At 37.2% G+C, this 18,772-nt stretch overlaps 1 protein-coding gene across 13 annotated transcripts in view; it reads right to left on the minus strand.

Annotated features, from left to right (window-relative positions):
- Positions 1 to 18,772, minus strand: part of LOC113956321 (DNA polymerase nu-like) — a 107,225-nt gene that overhangs the window by 36,527 nt on the left and 51,926 nt on the right. For 11 of the 13 annotated variants that reach the window (XR_003530807.1, XM_027662725.1, XM_027662729.1 and 8 more), the window contains 3 exons: positions 18,675 to 18,732; positions 17,082 to 17,159; positions 16,539 to 16,653 (listed from right to left, as the gene is read on the minus strand). Coding sequence is in view for 12 of the 13 variants with exons in the window: in XM_027662725.1 (XP_027518526.1) it covers positions 16,539 to 16,653; positions 17,082 to 17,159; positions 18,675 to 18,732 (251 nt within the window). In the remaining variant the exon portion in view is untranslated. Of the gene's footprint in view, positions 1 to 8,912; positions 8,981 to 14,059; positions 14,147 to 16,538; positions 16,654 to 17,081; positions 17,160 to 18,674; positions 18,733 to 18,772 lie in introns of those variants that run through there. The other 2 variants (XM_027662736.1, XM_027662735.1) reach the window with 2 other exon arrangements.

Genomic DNA, 18,772 nt, shown 5'->3' on the forward strand with positions numbered 1-18,772 from the left:
CTACATTCCTGTCCTTGCCTGCCTACTTGTCTCAGGTTATTTCCACGTCTCTGACTTGTTTGTCCTTTACCTTGCTTTGTTTAGCACTGCTCTGCAAGTACTTTGCTTCATAGTACTTTATTTGATAGACATCTACTAGGTGGGAAAAAGAGCAGATTTCTGTGCTAGAAGACACGTTCAGGGTAGCAGATCTCATTATCCTGGGAAGGAATTAGCAGAGCTAAACAATCTGGAAAGGTCTGTAAGGACAGAAAAACAACTTAAAGCCACAAGTTGCAGAAAATCTAATAAGCACTGTGAGAGTAGAGATATACTAAGTCTTTTAAAAGGTGGTTCTACTAAGCACTGGGCTGTATGCCTAAAAGGGAATAGCTGTCTTATTCTGAGAGTGAAAAAAATGGAGAAAAATTTTCTAGCAAACAGTATAGAAGGATATCATCAAATTATTACTAAGAAACTAAGTGCAGATATGAAACAAAAAAAGGCATATATAATTTATTACTTTTTCAAAGCAAATATCTTGACTATTTTCATAATTTCTCCAAAATTCATTGTATGTTTTCATATATTAATGGGGTCTAATGGACATCTCAAAGAGTTTCTACTGCATTAAGTCTTTAAAACACATGAATAACAAGTTTCTTTAAGCCCAAGAAAAAAAAATTAGCAATCATATTTGTTATTTTAAAAAAGCTTAAGTATAAAGTGGAATAACACATTTAATGCAGAGTAGAGATCTCAATGGATTTAATTTTACCTGTACTGAATATCTAAAAAAAATTAAAACAAATTTTAGGATATGGAAATGAGCTCACACACCATAAAGTATACGAACACACAAAAAAAAATTTAAAAAAAAAAATCAAAGAAGCCACAGGGCATAAAGTTTGAGCAATGCCAAAATAAAACTTTGAGAACAGGTAGAAATAGGAGGAAATAAGTCTTAAAAGAATGCGATAAGACATTCCAGAATTTCTGAGAAATGCTGTATGGTGACGGAAGTCGACTGTTTATGCACAGGAAAAGGCAGAACAAACTTCTCAAACACAATATCTGGCAGACATGCATTGCCTTGATCTCCATTGCATTCCAGCCAAGCTAAGCTCAGTCATAATAGCCACAAACTCTTGGCTGCTCTCTTGCATCTCCCAATTAATCCAAGTCCTAGCTGTGAGTTGTTGATGTGGGAAACGAGACGGAGTGCCATTAAATTCATTTTACATGTGGTCATTAATGTCCAATAAATGAGTGAATGTATGGGTGAATACACATTCGTTCATCTGGCTGCTTTTACAGCTTTTTTTATTTTCATCAGTGAACTATATAAAGCTCTCATTTTCAATCACCTGTTGATGTTTAATAGCAGATGAGGGGTTTATATTTTCTAAGTTTGTGCCTGGAACTTTGTGTTGGCATATGAAACAGGTACAGAAAATTTATGCTATTAGTGACAACTTCCAGCTTCAGAAGAGCTCAGTTTTACAGCAGCATCACCATTGGGTGGATCATGTAGGAGGTCAATTCTGAAAGCTCACTTGTTTCACAGGCCTTATTATACTAGGGCAAGCAGAATATCTACCACAATGTATGTGAATATCCTAAAATTATGGAAAAGACTGGCCACACATAACCCAGTCCACTCACTGCTAATGCAACAGGCAAGAATAAACAATTTTTTTTTAAAAGCTGCTATTCCATGGCTCATGGAAAATGCTGACAAGGCTCAGGCATAGGCTGTCTCAGACAGTTGTGAGGTAATCTGCAGAAGTGAGCTTGGAATTACTTTTGCATGGCTGATCTCTGTTACAAAATACAGAAAACGAAGAGGTTGGGAAACAGTTTCCCTGAAGACATTGTCATATCAAAATAGATCACTACTTTTGCCTCATGTGTCGATCAAAGCCAGACTTAAGATACATCTAATGAGCCCATCTGAATGTTTTTATCATACAGAGATGTAACCTGTAGGGTTTGACACAGAATGTCCAGTGAAAACCACATACACAACCACATGTATGTGCCTTGTATAACTATGAGGCATTTACACAACTATGTTCAAAACAAAAAGTAGGGAGATTGTCTTCCTGATATGAGCATAGAGACAGCAGGATGAAAAATGAAATTTGTCCAGTCTGCCCAGAAGAATGGAAATACAGTTAAGATACTTTTCAGAAATTAGGAAAGAAACCTCTCTGTTGCCCAGAGCAGCTGTGGACTCCTCATTCCTTTAGGTGTTCAAGGCCAGGCTGGATGGAGCTCTGAGAAACCTGGTCTAGTGAAGGTGTCCCTGCCCATAGCGAGGGGTTGGAACTAGATAGTCTTTAAGGTCCCTTCCAACCCAAACCATTCCAGAATTCTATGATTCAATGATATCTACAAAGACAAAAATGCAGACTAACCTCTTGTCCGAAATGAAACAGCAGGTCAACAGCTAACAGGAAGAGAAACCTTTCTGATGTAACCCACGTATATATTACTTTTTTATTTCATTGTTCTATCTATGCCACTTCTAAACACTTATCATGTCTGATTCAGATGTTATGTCAAATGCTTGCATCTGCATTTTTGTCATGACCTGGTTTGCATAAGTGAGATACAAGGTCACAGAATAACACAAAGAAACTCCTCATCCAAGTATATGCAGCAATAAATGAATCAACACATTATGGCATTAGGATACATTATCTAAAGGGTAATACAAAGGGTCCCCATCCAATACATATTTATTCCCACCCTGGCACTGAGAGAGGCAGAGCTGCCTTCCAGTGTCCACTGCTCATGTTGAAGAACCTTTGGCATGGATCTCTCATGTAAATATAGGGATCATGTACTTATAAACAGAGGGGAGAAGGTAACTCCCATTCAGGAGTTTATGTTTTATTTAGTTTAGAGGTTTTTATAAAAGCTTTTAGTTGTGTTCAACTTATCTGAATGAAAGACTACAGCACTCTCTGCTTGATGTCATCCTTCACAGAGTACACCAGCTCTGATACATTTTTAAATCATTGACACTTTTCCTTTTTTGTATGCCACCCTTCCAAACTGTGGTTTTATTTATTTTATATGTGTTCAGCACCAGAAAAAGCTTTACAACCTCTATAAAACACTTCTGCAAGAATCCAGAAGCTCTTTAAGAGTTTAAAACTTCTTCCAGCAGGTAATCATAAAATAATTTATTTTGTGTGATAGCCTCTACAGCTCATTGCATGAAGATTTATTTCATAACCTCCTCTTAAAGAGCATGATATCTAGTTTTCATGTATTTTACAGAAGATAAAGACATGTCTTTGCAGTTTCCTCTGAGGGCCAGAAGTCTTCTGTTGTTACATTTTAAAGTAGCAGGGAACCAGATAAAGAAATTGCAACAAGGTCATGTCATAAATTATATCTATCATCAGTAACAATTTGTGGAAAGATTAATTTGAGAATAAAGTGATCCATTATCTTTATTAAGATATTTACCTTGCATGTTGCTGCCATAGATATTGAGTATTAAAGAGACAAATTAGATAGCACTTAATTTTCAGTGTTCTTGACAAAAAAGGTCACTTACAGATTTTTCTTGAAACGTGCACAATTCTGGACATCTGTCAGCTGGAACAGAAAGTCCCTGACATTGATAAGGGTGCTTTAAAAAGCAAATCCTACCCTACAACCTTCACCTTTTCTCTCCTTCACTCCTGCAGGAACAAACAACAAAAAGGGCTTTCTTCTCACATCCATACTCTCTCTTACATAGTGAATTACATGGACAAGTGATATTTATTTCTGAGTCATGTGATTGCTGAAGGAATTTATTAACTAGAGGGCAGTCTTACTTTAGGATATTTGGGTCTACAAGTACAGAAGAGAAAAAGTCAGGTAACTAAATTACATCTTCAGGTGTGAGCATGAACAGTGATCCCATCACTGAAAGATCAAATAAATGTAAGTGGATTAAGGGGCCCATGCAAATTGGGATGGCATAAAATTTGTCAGAGGCCATTTGTGTAACACAATAATGTCAGGGATTAAATGCAAATCAATGGTCTTAGAGTTCTTTCTTCACTTATCACATACACTTTTCACACTTTTCTTCAAGAGGCTTCAAATAGTAAAGAAGGAACAGAAGCCATTTTGGGAGATGATACAGGCAGCTGCAGCAGGGTATCAAATAATTACACATCTTGGACCTGTTAGAAGCCTCATAAAGAAACTGATAGGCCTTCAGAGCAGCCTTTAGACAAATATCAGAAAAGTGAAACAGAAAGAACAGAGTTCTCTATATATAATCAAAAGTTGAAGTAATGTCATCTCAGACATTAAACAGAACAAAACATGGAGCTATAATATTGTTTGCTCGGGAAAAGGAAGTAGGGGAAAAAGAGAGGAGGTGTCACACTACATCAAACTGCACCTACACAGCTCAGAAAAAAACCAAGAAACAAACATTGAAATATCTTGGAACGGCAATCAAAAAAGGAAGAAATCAGTCATGCTATATATAAGGGTCTTGAACAAATGGGTTCTATAGAGGGAGATGAGATACTTCATATCCCATCTCTTTCAATCTTCACTCTTGCAGCTTAAGTTTGCATTATGTCTATGATCAACACTGAATTAAAGGCAAATATAAACGTGAAGAATGAATTGCCCTGGCATTTTTCATTTCTTCAAGATTTATCTTGACACTAAAGTTGAAGTTGAGTTAAATGAAATAAAAGGAAACGTTTTACTGAGCTCTGGAGTGTGCATTTTATCAAAGTCACTCTAGAAGGAGAAGACTATTTGGAGACAGAGTTTCATGCACAAGAAAGCTTCTCTATGAAATTAGCAAAGCCAAACGTTATCAGACACCATGGAAAAACTGAGGACTGTCCAGCCTCCTCAGAGCTTGCTTTCTCACTAGCTTCCATGTTAATTGTGGTGGTGGCAATTCTAAAACTTTATTTTTCATTTATTCTAGAAGACTAAGAAAGCATTTAATGGCAATGATAATACGCCACCAATGTGACATAAAATTAAGCTGTCTGGTTAAACTTCTAGTTAATTACCTAGTTTATTTAAAGCTACTGTTTAGCTCTTCTAAAGACAAAAGCCATTATGCTTCCTGAAGACTTTATTCCCTCTGCCTTATTATCTGCCAGTCTAAACTAATGTCACAGCTGCCCTTCTCCCAGAAACTGTAAACTACAAGGTGAAATTTCCATAAGCTGCCATACAGACAGTCTGTCAGAGTGCAAAGTAAGACAAGTGTTAAATTTCATTAATATCAACCATAGCAAGTGAGCTTCCAAAACAGATAAAAATTGCTTTGCTGCAAAACTAACACTGTTAAAATATTCCACATCAACACCCATGAGTGTTGAACTTGAAGCTTAAAATGTTTTCAAACTCTGATTCTGAGAAGGCAAACTGAACATCCTACCTTTTAACCAAATTTCAGCATTTTCATAGTTATTTTCACAGTTATTTTCATAGAATCACAGAATGGTTTGGTTTGGAAGGGACCTTAATGACCACCTTGTTCCAACCCCTCATCATGGACAGGGACATCTTCCACTTAACCAGGTTGCTCAGACCCCCATCCAACCTGGCCTTGAACACTTCCAGAGATGGGGCACCCACAACTTCTCTGGGCAACCTGTGCCAGTGCCTCACCACCCCCTGAGTAAAGAACCTCTTCCTAACATTCAATATTAATCTCCCCTCTTGTAGTTTAAAACCATTCCCTCTTGTTCCATCACTATCTGTCCATGCAAAAAGTTGCTCTCCCTCTTTTTTATAAGCTCCCATCACATACTGGAAGGACACAATGAGGACTCCTCAAAACTCTTTTCAGGCTGAACACCACTAGCAAATAAGCTCTTTCACAGAGTCTAAAGAATAATAAATATTACTGCTTTCTGTAACCTATTTCATTTGCAAATAAGAATTATTACAGAGTAGAATTTTTGTATAAAGTAGGGGATTAAGAATTAGAAACAGAGAAAAGATATAATTGATCATGGAACAACTAGGAAACAGTGTGGTTTGACGGTGGAAAAACAAACACAATTTCAGGAATTGTTTGGTCCAGAGCCACAACCACGACTGGGGTAAATTTACCACTCCAGATTTTGACTGCCAGCAACCAGGAACATCCCTGGCATTCATTTAATTAAAATACAGGTAGTCTCTCTAGTCAATACTTTGCTTTTTATTCATCATTCTGATAGTTCAGTTTCACGGTTGTTCCACAATTTAGTTGCATTTCTGAATACAAGTATTCCTCAGACTCTGCTCTGGTGCAGAGATCTCAGAGCCATCCAGCAAAGCTGACCTTGGGAACTAAAGCAGTTTAGTGAAAACAGCCACTGAGGCTCGTTTTCCTTGCCAAGAAGAAATACAGATCAACATACATGGAATTCCATGTAGTCATAACTAGCTGCTCCTAACACTAATTTATTAAGGTATTTTGATGACAAGTACCCTAACAAAGCCTCTCTTTAAAGAATGTCTCTTTAAAGAATGAGGGTTGAGAACACTGTTGATGGCCTTCCTAAAGTATTTCTACAAAGCACACACTGGGGGGGCAAAGAGAGTGAATAAAGCTAATGGGCAACATTGGTAAGAATAATTTGGGTGTATAAACTGTAGGAATAAATATCAGGTAGAAAGTAAAAGGTGTTTTTCTAGACAGAAGAGAAATGGGTTATTCAACATCTCTGCAACAGCATTATGTAGATTAAAACTTCTTCTGAGACCCTATCAGTCTATGGAAGGGAGTTTATGACACTGTCACCTGCAACAATATTACGACCAAAAAGGTTTTTCTGGTCTTCTACTGCTGTGTGAGACCAGGCACACCAAGCACAAAGCACTAACCAGCAGTGTCAGAGATCCTGCCTTATTTTTTCCTAAAGCTTCTTTTCTGAATGCTTCTCCCTTTCTTAATAACTGCTGTCACCTTGCCAGCACCTTTTCCTACCCCAAGAGAACACATTGATTCTCACAGGAATTCAAGCTTATACTGGAGTACATCACAGGTTTAAAAAAATTCTCAAAAACAATCCTAAGAAATCTGCAGTGATACACCTGCAGGAGCTGCAAGTGGTACAACCTCACTCAAACCATTCTACCAACAAGTTGTTATTAAACACCAGATTCATAATGAGTAGTATCTGCACAATTAGATGTGTGCAGAGTACCTGTCCCTGAATGTCACTTGATTTGAAGGAGCATGCCTTCCCATTCAGACTGAAATTGGGTCTCTCTCTCTGAACTTCATGTAGGAAAGAAATTATTGACTCTGCACTTTTTATTAGTAACACTCGGAATAAAAGAAGATGCAAAACACAAATGAGAGACATTTTAGATATTGATCAGTATTAAAATGATACACATACTGCAAAACTGCTTTTTCAGAATCTGTTTCACAGAATAAAATAAGTAGAAGCCTTGAAACTAACTAAAAATTGTAACAGGATTACAAAACCAGCAAATCCAATGATAATGAAAGAAAAGTTAAATTAATCCTCAGTGAACCTCCTAGCAGGCAGCTCTGAGTCTGGGACCACCAGATTTACAATGAATCCATACTGGCTGAGTTACACAGCCAAACCTCAGAGCTGAAAGATCACAACAGGGTCATACATTTCTAAACAGAGACTTCAGCAGAGATACTCAGTTACACTTATTTAAGGGGGTTGCCATGTAATACACAGGAAAACTTTACTCTCTTCAAAGGCAGGATTCTAGAAGAAACTATAAATACTGCACAGTGAAGAGCAGCCATGTCTCTCTAATTTATATTAATACTGCAAAACAGTTTCACCATCTTATACGTGCTCAATGGCATGGAACGTCTCTTCTTCATTGCAACTCCAAAAAAACCAAAGATATTGCCATTTTGCAACAGATGAAGTGAAATTAATTAATTCAAACTCATTTTAGACCTGGCATTAAACTCATAAAAAGTGGAGAAATAAATCTGAGAGACAATATGTCAAATAAAAACATCTGAATAGAAGTGCATGAAATAGCCTGGACTACCTAAAAAAAATGTTTAGATGAAGATGGAGCTCTAAGACTCCTAAACTTGTATAGTTCATTATTGAGACAAAGAACAAAACTAAGAGAGAGGGAGCTGTGTAACCCTGTGGCTGCATCTTGTAACTGTATGTCTGCTAAAGGGGATGGGAGGAGAGTTAAAGCTCTTTCTGTCTCCTCGGTAGAAATCCACCTGGATAAGCATGATTATTTAATTATTCCCTAATCACCTAACAAACATCCAGGTGACATGTCTTGATTAATAATGACTCTTTCAAGAGCTTGCTGATAATATTTTTGTAAGATTAATATAGCAGGACAAATATTCATATCTGTTTAAAATGCATTTAGCTACAGATGTGTTTTTTGCTTCTCAAAGGTCTGTTTATCTCGACCGTGATTAACTGGCCTTTGATCTTGCTATCTAAATAGGCAGCTTAACTGAATTCCAAGCCTGCTATACCATACATTTCTGGGAAGCAACCTAAAAGACTATTTTGCCAAAGATGAATCTTTAATCTATTTGAGTAAAAGAATGTATTTGAAACAAAGTTGTATAAAACGGGTATGGGTGGGTGTATATATATATTTAGTCAGCCTACCACCAAACATTCGTGCAAACTTATACTTGACCTTATCTTTTTCAAACAGACACAGTATCTTTTTGTATAATTCAGTCCATGAGGAATTATTTTGATTAATTTCAGGAATATCCAAAATATCCCTGCTTATTTCCTGTGTTCTTCAGAACTCAGCAGGGTATCAACAGATAGAGCTATTGTCAGGAAGTATCCTGAATTGCCAAGTGGCTGGAAAAACAAGAGTCCCTATTTTGACATAGTTCATACTGGACCCACAGCGTGCAACAGTTTGTCACACCTTGCCATTATTAGATATAATCAGTTCCTTGAGTCCCCTGCTTGGCAGGTGGTAAAGAAATACAATTTCACACTTCCTGGAGGAAGACAGTCTGTGAAGAACAAAACAACCCTTTCTGTACTGTCAACTTTTTATTCAAACCTTGTTGAACTTATCTTAAAAAAAAAAGACAACCCAAAACCAACAACAACAAAAAAAAAACTACCCCAAACAAAGAACTCCCCTCCCTATTCTCGTTTCAATATGCTAATTCCTAGTAGTTCTGTGCTTTGTTTCTCTCTAGGCTTTTTCTCAAGTAATTTCCAATATTACCACGTCAGTCTCTTAAAAAAACAGTTCACAACAGATTTTACCATGATCCCACACAAACACCAGCTTAGGAAAGATGGACTTTCATGTTCAGAACATTTTATAACCAGTCTGCAGTTACCAACATTACTGGAAATGAAGTGTTTGAGTTCCCCTGATTCTGGCAAGGGTAATGTAAGCTAAAGACCCTTCCATGTCTTAAACCAAAGAAATCGTTTTTCAAGCTGATTAGTGGTAAGGAGTTTATAAATTCCTTGGAATTCCATGATAGTTACACATTTCCCTATTTTACATATAAACTGCAATTGCTAAAAAGAAATAATGAGACACGTCCTCTTATCTGCAGCCATTTTTTCTTAACTCTGAAAGCCACACAGGCTCAGGTGAACGGTTATTGTGTCCAGTACTTACCAGAAGGTAAATTCAATACCTGGAAGACGCACGTGTATTCATGCTGTTCTCCATCATCACACAAAAGAAAGCACTGATAGCATGAATATGAGGAAACAGATGACAGATGAGAGAGGAGGGAGTATTTTGTGGTTTGGATTTTACAAAACATCTCAATGTGAAATGAGCAACTAGGCCACTATCAAATTCTTCAGCCTTCTTTCAAACGCTGCCATGAGTGTAAGCATTGTACACAACTGTCACAAATCATCCTTTCATTGGTATTATCAGAGCAAATATCACCCTTAAAGAGTATCCACTAATTACCTTGTTACTTTAAATCACCAACCGCAGTTAATGTGCACAGGTTAAATTACAGTTCAGAGGTTGAAATTAATACTTTAAAGAGAATGCCTGTTTTCATACTAGAATGGCAGCAGTTATCAGATTATTCAGGTAATTACCTTTTAATACACAAATACATCTGCATATTGAACAGTATCAGAGATATTCCTCTACTATATCGTATAACATAAGTATTTTTAGTAGAGATTATTTAAATTTCTCTACTCTATTATTCTTTATATCCTTTTCATATTCTCTGCAGAATATAAGGAAACCTCACTGCACATGGGCTAATTTTTTGTGTGTTCTCTGATTCATATTTTATGATTTCCAAACTGAAAAAGAGTACAGAAGTTAAAACACTAACCCACAACTGTCCAACAGTTTTATCTACAAAGGCATTTTTCTGAGGCACAGGCCAACTTGGATATTATTACAATGAACTTACACTGGCCCAACAGACAACCTAACATAGAATATATGACAGAAAATACCCAGGTAATTTATCACTATGTGGAAAAGTTTGTGCAGAGGGACAATTATCTTTCTGCTCACACAGAAATGAAAATACACAGTTAATAGTAGTAGTAGATTTATGCTTGCAAGTAGATCATATTGTAAGCAATTTACTAAATATCTTTCTTAATTCCTCCCCTTCTGAAATAGCAAATATCATCTAAAGAAAAGGCATATTTACCATGAAAAGATAACATTAAATCAACACAAACAATCCAGAAACATTATTAAATCTCAGAGAAATAATGTGGTCAAGAGAACATTTTTTGTTTCATATGCTAATATTGTTCCTAAAGACTATAAGTCACCCGGGTATTCCCATAATTAAATTGCTGGATATAGAAGTTCTGGACTTTCCCTTCAATCCATTTGTAATGAGTCTGCTTATAGGGTCTTTGAACCTCGTGGTTTATGAGGATATAGAGTCTACATGTTTTACAGCTTAATTCATAGTTAGAGTTTAGAAAGGGCAAAATGGTTTCATAAATCTGCTAGGACATTTATGACAAGCAGATCTAAACAGAAACTAAGATTAGAGATGGCAAACATATCTTGTTGGTACTTGCCAATGGTGCCTTAGGAATCACTCACTAGGTAAAAGCATAACCCAGTAATAATTTTCTACAGACTAAAACATAAAGCAGACATTTGAAGCTCCATCTACCTACTTAGTTTGACTTGGCTACTGGGACGATGCTTCCTTAGAGCAGTAACCCTACATTTATTTTTTGGTCAGTTCTCTGTGACAGTCTCAGTGGAAGTCCATCTCTTACAAATTTATACTGGTACTTCCATAAGGAACTGTGACACCCAGACAAATTTCAAGAAATTAATGTGGATGCTTATATCCAAACCAGCAAACCAACCCCCTTCACTCCATTAAGAGGCCCCATAATTCTGGATGTCCTTGAATTCTCTGGGTACCTCAGGAACATTTCCCTCCTGACAGTTCAATAGGCTCCCAAAATTCTACATTGTGCACATGCTCATCACAGACTCACTTTGAGCCCACTTGACCTCCTCAGTGATTCCTGTAGGACTCAGTTTCGGAAATGTGATCACATTGAGAGCTTCTGGCTATCAGGTTTTAATTTGTTGACTTTTTCTTAGTGTAAGGTGAAGAAGGTGCCACTCTGGAATTGTTGCCTGGCCTCTGAGGGACAGCAACTCACTTGTCTCTTTACCTGATGGGATTCACATCCATAACTCTGCCTCCCAGTCACATGGAATTAAAGCACACTAATTGCTAGACCACAAGGTAAGTTGGCATCCTCCAAGATCACACAGAAATAGGACTACTGTGCAAAAAAACCAAACCAAACCAAAAACCCCAACACAAAAACAATCAATCCCAAGCCACTCTAAAACAGCAAAAAACCCCCTGAGTTCAGAAGAAAAACAAACATGAAAGTACCCACTATTCTATTTAGAGTACTCAGGTGAAAGTCATAAATATTTGATTTTGTCCTTGTAGCTACTATTAACAAACAGAATTAAACAATCACTAAATAAAAACTAATAATCTCCCCAGTGGGACTGAAATAAAGAAATCCCTTTTTCAACTGAATGTTCTAAGCAATCTGCAATAAAATCACAGTTTCATAAAAGACAGTTGTGAGAGAGACTGAGAAATTGCCTCAGCTATCCTTGGAAATATCTGTCTAATTGTCTCATTCCTTCCAGTGATGGAAATTCCACAGCCTTTATAGATAATGCATCTCCATATTTATCATCTTTATATTCAAAAGACTTAACTGAAACATCTCTTACAACACTGTGAGCCAACTCTCTACCCAACTCTCTGCAATAACCTCCTATATATTTGAAGATTTTTATCATGTGTTTATCCTGTCTAAATTTTATCTTTTCTCAAATGAAAAAATCCAACTATTTCAACTGCACAATATTTGCTGAACAGACTCTCAGCTTCAACATACAAAGTCTGGCCTTGCTTGGTGTTTTCCTGCGAGGAGAGAGTTGAATACTCTAAGATTTAACAGGTTGAACCGAGGTTTCCAAGCACTCCGTTCTTATAAAATAAAAGCTGGGCCACAGCCACTAGAAAAGAGTGAGTCCTGCTCATTTTTTTTCGAAGAACACTACCTATCTAGCAGGTATAGAGTTTGGACCACTGGTGTCCTTGTCATTCTGTTCCAGCTTTCTAAGAGGAGCTCAAATGCAAACTTCTTTGATTCAAATGTTTCATTAACTTCTCTTAGATGGCTCTGGGGTCAGCACAGAGCCTTTTTCACCCTTTCAGATGCGCATTTTGGCACTGAATACAGAGCTTGGCAATCCAACATTGGGGTTTGTGTTCTATTGCAGGTTCAATAACCTAAAATATAGCACATAAATATAATTTGCAGATATCAGAGATGTCTGTAGCAAACACTGGAACACAGTGACAACATCTCCAAGATTAAAATGACTAAGTCAGTTCAGGGCTATAAAATATAGTTGCATTAGTAAGGCCAGGCTGCCCTCAGGACCCTGTACTCTGCTGAATGCAGCTGAACTTGTCACTATTGGGGATCTCCAGTTCTCTGAGACAGATTCTAAAGAAACAGAGGAAAGGCCCTGCCAACATATTATAAGTATAGCTTACTGCTTGAGTCACAGGAACTCTGAAGCAGTACTAGCCCAGTTCAAAAAAGCACTCAGGAAGAAAAGTAGGTATAAGTTAAATAGGATGAAATCACGTATTTATGGTGTGCTTAAGTGCTTACCTAAATCAAGATACTTCTCCTGGATTTTGACCCAATATGGTCAATATGAGCATATACTGTGATAGAGGAACAACAGCTTACTGAGATGGGTGACAAAGGAACAGTTTGAAAGGGATTGGTAATCATGGAACCTCTAATTAAGAAATAAATCGCAGACTACCTAAAAGACTGCAAACTTTGTTTTCAGCATCTATCTCTGAAAGTGATTTTAAGATATGCCCATCAACAGCATTTTAAATACAATTACTTATTTTTCATTTATTGTGTAAAAGCTACATTAAAGAAGTGAGAGCAATGTCATGCTGAGATCTGTTGTCATTTGGATGTGTAGTGGCAGTTAGGTCTCTTGGTTGGTCAGACAGCTGCCAGGACAGCTCTTGTCACCGTTAGCACTGGGATGGATTTGGATTTAAAAGGGGTATAACTCTCACAGGGCATCAAGACAATATAACACAAGGTGATCTTGCAGGTAGCTGGAATCCATTATATTATGAATTTTCAAAAGTTTAGGCAAGCCTTGAAACTCTGCCATGTGTTCAGTAGCAAGTATGTCATTAACATAAAGGGTTCTTCGCCTTCTTGTAATAGCAGATGCTGACCTGTCTTGTAAGGGTTTCTATTCATAAGCCATAACAGAATAATCACTGTAAGATAATTGTGGTAATACCTCATGATCATCATCACAGAGACAGGAGAACAGTAGGAACAGTACTAAGCATGTAAGAGAGAACATTAAAATCTATTTATATCATAGTTTTAGCTGGGGTAACTACATTAGATGACCAGAAAATATATTGGCTGTACAAGGCAGAGATGAGCAATCTGGTCAAGTGCAAGATGCCCCTGTCCATGGCCGGGGGGTGCAGTAGATGATCTTTAAAGGTCCTGTCCAACTCAAACCATTCTGTGCTCCTGTGGTAGTCAACTGCAGCTTCTGAGGGTTTTATCTGAACAGCAATTTCAAGACAGTTCTGCCAAAGAGAACACACAATACTTAAAAAGGTGTCTACAGCAAACAGACAAGCACAGTGCAGGGAAGCCCAGAGTGGTGGAGGTTGTGTCACTCCTGAAACGAGCTGTCCCTGTGAGCTCTCCACAGGAGCACAAGATCCCAGCACAGCCTTGTGGAGAGGCTGCATCTCAGCTGGGGTAATGGGTTGGGTGTGGTGTTGCACATGACACTGAATTTTAGCATGAATGTTAGTACCTCCACTCAGCCTTTTCCTATAAAGTATAGGCATACACTTTACAGACATATCTGGGCTGACACATCCTTATGCACCTCTACCCTGCACTGTTGACCAGCGTAAAGATTCCATATGAATGATGTTTCATAGAAACGTGGATCCAACAGGTTTCCAAGAGGGATGCACCTCTAAGGTCCCAGGGACAGGCTGAATCACAGAACAGCATGCCTAACCAAATTATGAAAGGAAAGCTTTTATACATAAGAGATCTTAATTCAATCAGAAACTCACAGAGCTCACCTCTTTGCAGAAACTGCTCACCATGTGTATTCGTTGCCAAATGCTATAAAAAGCCTGTAAAGGTTTTTCAAAAGGTTGGATTTCAGATAGAAGGCTTTAACCTGAAGGCAGCTAAGGAATGGAGTTACATTTTAGTGGAGAAGCCATGAAGCTTAAAAGAAAAAGTGAATAAACTGGTATAAAACTTGGCTGGATTCTGTAGTGTGGTTCAGATTTCTGTCCAAAATGCAAAACTCCAAGGTGAATTCACTAGGAGCTGATCCAATAGGAGGAATTCAATTTGTCAGAACAAACACGGACTCCTACATTTGAGCTGCCCACCCCAAATCTACTTTGTCCTCAATGGTGAGAAGTCACTTTTAAGGTGCAATCGATCTTACTACACAGGGGACATCAACAACAGGTCAAATGAATCTCTCCAAGTACATGACAAATGTCCAGGTTTAGGTGAGATTAAACACATCCTTCATGTTTCTGTGATTAGTAACAGTCATATAATAGATCCAACAAAAGAGTTTCTTCCAAGTATTAGCTTTCCTGAAGCTTAAGAGAAGAGACAGTAGAATCATTATGTAATGATTTTGTAGACACACCATGACAATTCTGTCTGATAAAAATATTTGCCTGTAATATTTCATTAAATTTAAAGTTACCATGCAGCAACTGTAAGAGGTTGTCAGCTGCCAAGAGCTGTGAGATTGCTGAATAGAATGGTATTTCTGGAGCCGTGCCCAGAGTTGAGACAAAATTTGACTCATCTTCATGCATACATTTCCAATAAACCACCAAACTAAAATAAGGATTTAACCCCATCACGAGGTTCCAGTGATATCATCTAGAGCTAAGAATTTATTATAGGATCAATAGAAGCTTCTATAAGCAACTCCAAAATAAAGGTGATCTTTCCATAGCTATGTTTGTTGGAACGTTTGTGGTCTTGAGTCGTGTTCTCCCAGAACACAACATGCCTCAAGCACTGATTCGGTTGTTGGTAGCAGGATAATTATAATTTGAGCTCCATTTTGTTTCTTTGCATGACTTCAGAGCGTATTAGAAAATATGTCCCATCCCTGGAAGTGTTCAAGGCCACGTTGGATGGGGTTTTGAGCAACCTGGTCCAGTGGAAGGTGTCTCTGCCCATGGTAGGGCCTTGAAACTAGATGGTCTTCAATGTCCCAACACAAGCCATTCTAGGATTCTAAGATTCTTTGAACTACTTAAGTGGGTAGGAAATACTGTGGTTGGGAAGGCTATGTCTGCTATTTAGAAACTGTAGGATAAGAACTGAGCTAAATCAATAATATCTATTTTTGCTTTCATTTTCAGCTAACAATCTTCCCACAAAAAATGGAGATAAAAAGATAAGATAGGGAAACAAAGAGAAAATAAGAACATTGAATGACATTTACATGACTTCACTCTGTTCAGACAGCTTTATGTTACAGCATTTTATTCAATCTTTTTCTGACCTGTTCAAACTGGACATCTATCCTGTCACTTATTGAATGCTCAGGAGCTTTTGAGCACAAGGGGGGTCCCAGTCTCAAGTGAGATTTTTAGGCATCATCATCATCATATGAACAACAATAAGAAACACCTTCAACAACTAAGTAACTAATAGTCCATCTTTTTTTTTTGATAGTTAGTCTTTTGATCTGAATGTTGAAGAAATCAGTAAAGAATAATCTGACTATGGAGATAAGAATTATTTTTTTTTAAAATTCCTGGACTAACACTTTTTCCAAGTCATCCATAGATAATGAAATAGATACTGTAGCAAAATACAGTCTTTTGATATTACACAGTAATACAATAGTTCAGGTTATACTTACTATTTTGTGTAATTACTATTAAAATATGCAACATTTATTCTTACCACTGAGAAGCCAATGTGGAAAATATATCAGTGATTTCAGGTTCTTGGAACAGTTTCAAAAGTTCTGGTTCAGACGACAAGTCAGCAAGGATCCTTAACTCAATATGAGAAAAATCTAGAAAACAGAGTGTTAAAATGAATCTATCGCTCTAAAATAAAATCATACCTGCATTTTAACCAAACCATCACAAATTAAAACATAAGTCTGGAGTGTTCAATCATTTCCTCATGTTCAAAAAAGACAAATGCCTGTGAGAAGCTCATCCTTAAGAAGTTACATTCCAGCTATGGATCACAAAGTGCCTGATTCCTTCATTATCTTCATGTGCCAATTAATCTTATTAGCTCTTTGTTTCTACTGACAAGGCTTAAATATCATCCAGTTCTGAAGCATAGTAAGGAGTACACATCATATAACAACATTAATTGATACTAAGGGATTTGACAACCTTGTAAAATATGTCACCCAAAGGAGAGGAGAAAAAGAAATGACAGAACTGCAAATACTAATATGCATGAGAACAATGACACAGACTATCTCACCTGCTGCTAAAAATGTACATCCTTTTTTTGAAACAAACAACGTTCTTGGGGAAATAGTTACTATGTCCTCTTCTTTTCCTAGAGAAGAGACAGGCATTTAGATACCAAACACCAGTCCAAAAATACTGTGTTGAAAACCATAGGAGTTTGCAAATGACTTACCAAACACACAACTAACACCACAGAAATGGCAGTGCAAGCAACCTTGCAGAGTAAAAACTGCCAGCATCACAATTATTTCTGTATGTCAGTCATGTACAACTTTATCTCCACCATACTCATCCTCGCAGTACTGTTCACTTCCTTTATCAAATCTAAACCCTTCCCGAAACACGAGGTAACAAATATCTGCAATAACTAACATTATTCATGGATCACTTAATAAAGGAGGCATTCATAAAGAAGGGTCTATAAAAATGAACTTAAAAAAATGTATTTTCTTATCTTTGAACATGCTGCAGCAACCTGTTAATAATCAAATTCTGAGTTACAGGTGGTAGGGGCATATGATACTGAGAACATACAGCTGTCACAGGCATCCAGATTGTAATGATAGAAATCCCCAATAATATCATGAAGCCATAATGTACATTGATAAGGTACTAGAAACTGAGGGCATCCTGGGAATACCACTTGATTTGGTGTAGAGAAGGATGGTAGTTTGAAATGTCACAGAACCAATCTAGTCAACATAAAAGTGGAAAAAATAAGTGTGTCTCGATACGGGAAAAACTTAGAAACTGCATCTTTGAGAAGTACATATTATATAGGTTCATCAACAAAATTTCCAGGAAGTTTCATGTGCCACAGCTATTTCTGGCACCTCAGGTTTATACAGCCACTGCTCATACAGTTTTTATAATAACTTTAAAAAAATGCTTATAAAAATGAACCACGTGGATAAAATGAAGCTAAAGTCAAAATTTTACATCATCTTCCCTAGCCTCCTGTTTTATGATCTGTGTTATTTCCAAAGCAGGAACTGAATAGCTGTGAAAAGGCAAAGCCTGCCCTTAGCTGAGAACCAAGCACCACAATGAGCAGCATTGCCCAGCTGTGGCTGCAGGCGTTCAAGGAGAGTTTATGTTCCAAAATACCTCTCTTATACTTGAATCTGCTATTGTGGGTTTCTCTCTCTATCACTTTGGCTCATGCTTTTCTAGACTTTACTTTGATTCTCTCTGAATTGTCTGCCTTAAATTTGCCTCTGTTAACAAAAACAACACACCTGACTAACTACTGGTGTTCAGTTGTACAAAATGGCTTGGGTTTAACATCTCCTCAAGCAAAGCCTCATGAGCTGAATGCACACAAAATCATCCCTAGGATATTTAAGGGATTTAAGATGCATAACTCATCTGGAAAAAGAAACAGTGAGGCAGCTGAAGGAAAGAAAAAAAAAATCTAAAAGTTTGTAACTATTTAGATCAATGTTGAAAGAGCAAATTTGTTTTCAGAAACAACCAGCAGAAGTAATCAGTTTAAATGATAATGTATAACTAAGCATCAATCATCTATTCTGTTCATTAATGCTGGAGCTATTTGCCTGCTTTGAAATATAATATAACTCATTAAAAAAACCCCACATTTTACCTTTTATATACTGTTTCTTTGTAATTCTAACTGGATGTTTAGAGATACCTTGAATGTTCTACAAATAAGAAAAATAAAAATGCTTAGTAAGTGAAACT

Source organism: Corapipo altera, unplaced genomic scaffold (genome assembly GCF_003945725.1).
Source record: "Corapipo altera isolate COAL_440 unplaced genomic scaffold, ASM394572v1 95, whole genome shotgun sequence".
NCBI lineage: Eukaryota > Metazoa > Chordata > Aves > Passeriformes > Pipridae > Corapipo > Corapipo altera.